The sequence below is a fragment of the Bidens hawaiensis genome, unplaced genomic scaffold, assembly GCF_021521415.1.
Source record: "Bidens hawaiensis isolate Kalapana, Puna unplaced genomic scaffold, B.hawaiensis_p1.1 tig00065377_1, whole genome shotgun sequence".
Taxonomy (NCBI): Eukaryota; Viridiplantae; Streptophyta; class Magnoliopsida; order Asterales; family Asteraceae; genus Bidens; species Bidens hawaiensis.
The window spans coordinates 28,603-34,602 of NW_027501666.1; the positions used below are offsets into that span (position 1 = coordinate 28,603).

Consider the following 6,000-nt stretch of genomic DNA (forward strand, 5'->3'; position numbering starts at 1 on the left):
TGGGACCTACCTCTTCAATGTGTGAAATGATCCTTAGTCTTATAGAGGACATCCGTAGCACGCGCTAAATTAAAGACCCTCATAATTACAGGCATCTCAATACTTTACACTTCAGGGACTCTTGATTCATTTCTTTCCAAGCTTCTTCAACTTTTTTATTGAACAAATCATAGACATGTTGTTCGGTTACACCATATTCGTTCATGTAGCATTCAATTCCAGATGCAGCATGGGTTCTTCCTTGCTCCTCCTGAATTAGCATAAGTTTTAACATTAGTGAATATGGATGTTAATTAGGTTGTGTTGCAATAGAATCTGAATTACTCGCTTAACGCTTAACAAAATTATATTTACGATCCTGTGACACCTATGTCACCTTGATAGTTGATATGCGTATTATAACTATAAACCACAAATCTTTACATTAAACTATTTCAAAACCATAGTATATTACCCTCGTATAATTTCTTATTTTTAGAATTTAGGGACCTTATAGAAGTGGGTGCCTAAAGCACGCCACCTTGATGGGTCGACTATGGCTAGGATAATATTCCCTTGTTAAAATTCGTCACCAATATTGTTCCGTATCAACCCGTCTTCAAAAATATTGCAATGATGTTGGCCATCAACCCATCTTAAAAGTCAATTTTGTAGCGCTGAAGATACAATCATGATGTAACTTGTGAGTGACAATATCATCCATGACCCTACAAAGCACACAACAAGCTTTCGCTATAGGAGGCATAGTGAGAGCCCATTTGAATGTGTCATCTGTGATTACAACACCCATGGCACAAAAACTTGCTATTAAAGTGTTCTTATATCCGCTACTAACAAGTGTCACTTCTTGATGCTCCTCCATTGATGGTATGTACCCATCTTTTGCCCATTTCGCTTCTTTCAAGTAGCTTTCAATGTATTCGATCATCTGCAAACAACATACCTAAAGCCGTAAGAAACTACAATATTGCATTTTCAAAAATTACAAAAATATGCAATTATTTTCACGTACTGAAAATGTTCACCACGGGTTGGGCCACTCACATATCAAGTAACGATCAACACTATTATCCAAAATTGAACTTATCTCCTGATGCCAATATTACATTTTGTGGGGGCATATTAAAGACTAAACCTATCCCGTCAATTATTTTGAATATATTTGAATTCTTATATATAGGCTTATATAGTTATTATTTTCAGCTATTGTGTTTTTAAGCATTTACCAATTCAATAGAAAATTCATTTAGTTAAATACTTTCGCAGAATTAACATATATGCTATCATCATTTGCTTAGAAAAAAAGAAGAAACTTGTGCAACTGGTGTGATTTGGAAACTTACTGCTTCTACTATAGTTTAAATGATGTGCTTTTCCCATCTTTGTCAAGATTTTTTCCATATCTCCATACAGTTCGAGAAGCATTTCATATAGGGGTTTCATGTATTTTGGTAGATTGTCCAAGCATGTAACCGACCACCTACGAAAGTTATACTAGTTAGAACTTGATAGCATTGATTATGGTATTTGTTTTCAGTAGATGACAAGATGCTTGTTGGTTCAACATACCTTTTAATTTCTTCGGTGAAGACCTCAAGTTCTTCATAAGTACCATAAGCATCATAAGTATCATCAAGAAGTGTTTCCACTGAAATAAATTTAGCTAAGAACATTCTAGATTGAGAATACTGAGGCTCAAAGAACACACTTAATGACCAAAAGTAGCATTCAACTAATCTATTTCTTGCGTAAGGTAGATTATTCGGGACATCATAGCGTTTCCACCACCTGAAAATGAGATATATATCAGATCTATAACAATTATATCTAGAGAGTGAAGGAACTTAAAACATGTATTCCGTGTTTATTTTTTTATATATGCATACATGGAAATTTGGCTCAGCTCTATCTTATGGAGTGATTGAAGTAAATTAAACCCCAACATGGCAAGTTTTAGTAATGACTCGTTATGAGAAGCCTGTTGTTGGTAAAAAGGTATGTAGCGCAGCGCCTCAAGTCTTGGCAACCTTTTATGTAGAGGTCGCTTTAGCGCTTCTTCTATTTGTTTAGAGACAGTAGTGTTCTTCAATGAAGGATCTTTTAAAATGTGTTCAAGCCGACCTCTTGTGAAAGCAAGAGCATCATCTATCATGATTTCCCCAGGAACCCCTAGATATGTTGCCTCAAACAACTCAAGCAAACCCTCAATATCATTTTCTAGTGGCTCCTTAAAAGTCCCATCTCTGCCCTTGTAACTGTTAAGAATATCTGTTTAATTTCATACAAAACAGTCATTAGCTTCTTTTGTATCATGAATCATGATGAATGAACTTAGTTAATGCACACTAACCACTTGAAACAAATAATCCATGTTGTCGCATGATTCGAAACCAAAGAAAAGGAGCACCACCATTCCAGTTGTCACCATATGCATCATAGAAGTGTTTTGCAAGACTTGATTAACCTCTGCCTCAAAATAGGATTCGATTCCTAGGCGTTGGATCGCATCGAGCAGTTTTAACAAATTTGTATGCTCTGTAGGAATATCCAAAGTTCGCAATATTTCATCTCTTATTTCTTCTTGGAGGTCTTCAACTACTTTTTCAACAACTGCTTGATTTTCTTGCTTCATTTACAAACAACCACTGTTAGATTTCTTTTAAATTCAATTGAAGAGACCCTATACGACTTACATTCATAGAATGTAAACACACTTGCGGAAATTGTTAGGTATTGATTAGAGAAAGTACGCAACGGAATAAACAATCACACACGCATCAACGAAAGAGTAAACAAGAACATGAGATTTATGTGGTTCGGTCAAGGCGACCTACAGTCACACGGTCTACAACTAGGGTTTTCTTTATTGCTCAACTAGTTTGAGGCCCGTGTATTACACGAGCAGTTCTTGAAAATACAATATTTAATAAATAATCTGTATACAAGAAACAATAAACATGTTAAACACTATTAATACAGTTGTTGTACAATAGTCTTTAAAAAAATTTTAAAGTAAAAGATAATTATGAATATCAAATGTTTGAAAAAAAATAGAAACTAAATATTAAATTAACAAATTTTGAAGCATAAATTTTAAGAATGGTAGTTATTATTTTGGTATTATAAATTTGTTAAAAATGGTGAGGTTTAATTTAGAAGTGACAAGTGACAAAACTTGTAGTCTTTTATTAGAAAGTATAGATAATACCATGATTACGATTACAATTATTGGGTATTTATAACCTTGTCAGGGTTTACAGATTAGGGAACAAGAAAGTCAAACGAACATTTCATCCTAAACTAATTAGGCCCAAAAGTCATTCATCAAACCTTAAGGAAAAATCCAAAACTAACAAACTAGAGGGGGCAACATGGGTGGATGGTTGGGGTGCTTGTTGGGTCAGAAGGATTTAGGTAAGGATAGGTTTATGTTATGATTGGTCATATAAATAAAAGTTGGAGGGTGGGTGGGGGTGTCAAAAAAGGGTAAGTTAATTTTCTTTTAAATGACGATTAACTTAACGATATATTATTAAACATGTATTTGATTAACTTATGTAATTTATATATAACGTATGCTTATCGAAAAATTTAAAAACAAAAAAGAGAAGTTAAAAAATAAGTAGTAGGACTTCTTTAGCTCAACTAGCATTACTAGGGAAGTGAAATCAAATCCCAACCAGGTTTTATCGTAGTGGGTCTTTGGCGACGGGTTTTCTCTAGAATAGAACATGACTGGTTTGGGCTACCTATGTCTGTGATTTCGGGCATATAAGGTTGTTTAGTCATTTGCTTACCCCATGTAGTTGGACTTTATTCGTTGATCAATCAAAAGAAAAAGGACTAGAAAACGGTGTTTAATGGTGAGTACAGAGTACCCATAGAATTTAATGTTGTTTTGCATTAATTAATATTTTTTTATCAATTATATAAGTTTAAAAACAAGTTCATGCATGAAAATTGTGGTACCAAGAAAAATTGTTAAGGCAAATACCTGGTTATACACAAGAAACTGATCTCCCCAAACGCTGGCAGGAAAATTTGCAGTGAGGCGCTTAACAACCAGTTGTGTGGCAGGCATTATTTTGTGACAGATTTGGATCGATATGTGCAGATTAAATTGCTTGTATTTGAAGTAGTGGTAATGGGTATATATAGAGGGTGATGGAGTCTATATATCACATATATTCTGAGAAACAAATGGATATCATCATGCCATGCCGTCACCCAAAATCGTTAAAAAAAATTGGATCGAAGAATTCGGGTCTTCAGTAGATTATATATTTTAAATAGACCGGTTATAATTTGGGAAAATTGGGTTGTAGATTATAGACTTTGGTTATAAGTTTGAAGGTGTAATAAGTTTAGGGTAAAGTTAAAATACAAAGGGAGACAAAAATGGAAAGTGTGAGAAAGATTTGTGACCACACAATAAACCCTAAAAAATAAATTCAAAAAAAAAAAATCATAACTCAAAATCTAAATAAAAAACAAAAAAATTTAAAAAACAAAAATGTTTCCGCTATCATTCCCGTTCCAAAAAAAATTTATTAGAAAAATAAAAAAATGACGAAATAACACAATGCCGAGATCAAAGACAAAATGACGAAAAGGAAAAAAAGATACAATTATAATTAAAAAAACACAATAGATCGCAAAATATAACACAATGTCTAACATAATATAGCACAATGTTGAGTAATATAACACAATATAAAGAAAAAATGACACAATGTCAAGGGAAAAAGACACAATCAATGACGAAAACAAACCCAAAACATAATGATAAACAAAAGACAACGACTTTTTTCACTCACCATTGTGTTTTTTTAGTACGAAAAAGACAGTGGAAATATTTTTGTGTTTTCACTTTTTTCGTTTTTTATTAAATTTTGAGTTACGATTTTGTTATTAATTTTTTTCAATTTTTTAGGGTTTTTTTTTGTGTGGCTAGAAATCATTTTCATCATTCTCATTTTTGTTTCCCTTTGTAGAATAATTTGACCTATAAGTTTAAATACAAGTTTTTCTTAATATATACAATATATTTTAGGGGAAATTTCATATATCTTAACTATATATAATACATATAAGAAACAGAATGTTCAATTGTTGAAAAATAAGAACTTTACAACTCTTGTAGCATGATGTACAACCCACAAAGCTTGAATTCCATCCCCTCAAACTCCCGCTTCAAACACAGGCTTGAAAACCTAATGCTCCATTTCAAAATTCAAACACCCGCTTCAAACACGAGTATTGTTTCTCTACAGCTAGAAGACCGCTCTCCCCTCCATCGTTTCTCATTTTTTTTCCAGTTTTGTTGAGCGATATCTGAAGAATAGAGGATGGAGACGGTTCGGGTGAACCTTTGAAGATCGACAGTGATGGTAGTAGCCATATGAAACCGACCACAATAGTTCTGGTTTGACGAATTAGGCAAAATCTTGTACCTAGATTCGATTTTCTTAGTAAATTAATAGCTATTAAGACCCAATCCATAAAAGTGTGTTATTTTTCTGGCCAAAATAGGTTTAGGTCACACTCCGGTGAGATGGGCTTTGTGTCGGTGTTGATGGTGTATCTCTGTTGCACCAGGGATACTATTAAGGGTCACATTGATTCTTGAAGTAATATGCGATTGGTTGTTATAAATTGTTTTTGGCTTGTTCAATTTGTGAATCTATCATCTATGTACAGTTAATCTTTGATTTTTGAATTCAATTCTCACCTTGCAGGACGCCATGTGTAATATTCGTTACTTTTCAAACCTGAAAACCCAACCCATTTTAAATTTTCGGTTTATATATATGTATATATATATCAAGTTTCGTCAAGTTATAAATTAATCGTCTGCTATTCGTTTCGTTTAAATAATAAAATCATGGAAATTAATGTTGTACTTAAACGAGACCAGAACTATCCGGGTATAATACGAAAAATATCTAAGTTTATAAACTTTTATATCATTTTTATAACATACAAAAGTTCAAGGTTCAA

General features: G+C 33.0%; 1 protein-coding gene across 1 annotated transcript; it reads right to left on the minus strand.

The window, feature by feature from the left end:
- Positions 1 to 625: 625 nt before the first annotated feature.
- LOC143604501 (alpha-isocomene synthase-like) lies at positions 626 to 4,081 on the minus strand. The gene is made up of 5 exons (XM_077080960.1): positions 3,995 to 4,081; positions 2,347 to 2,626; positions 1,887 to 2,268; positions 1,593 to 1,788; positions 626 to 928 (listed from the first exon to the last, which is right to left on the minus strand). Exons 1-5 carry the CDS (start codon positions 4,079 to 4,081, stop codon positions 626 to 628), a joined length of 1,248 nt encoding a protein of 415 aa, XP_076937075.1.
- Between the last annotated feature and the right edge of the window lie 1,919 nt (positions 4,082 to 6,000).

What these genes read in the sequence shown, in the direction of transcription:
- LOC143604501 (XM_077080960.1), bottom strand. Translation starts at nt 4,081, where the DNA reads ATGCCTGCCACACAACTGGTTGTTAAGCGCCTCACTGCAAATTTTCCT. An exon ending in AGTTTCTTGTGTATAACCAG is followed by an intron (nt 2,627 to 3,994) that starts GTATTTGCCTTA and finishes TTGTAAATGAAG; the next exon opens with CAAGAAAATCAAGCAGTTGT. An exon ending in GAGCTGAGCCAAATTTCCAT is followed by an intron (nt 1,789 to 1,886) that starts GTATGCATATAT and finishes TCTCATTTTCAG; the next exon opens with GTGGTGGAAACGCTATGATG.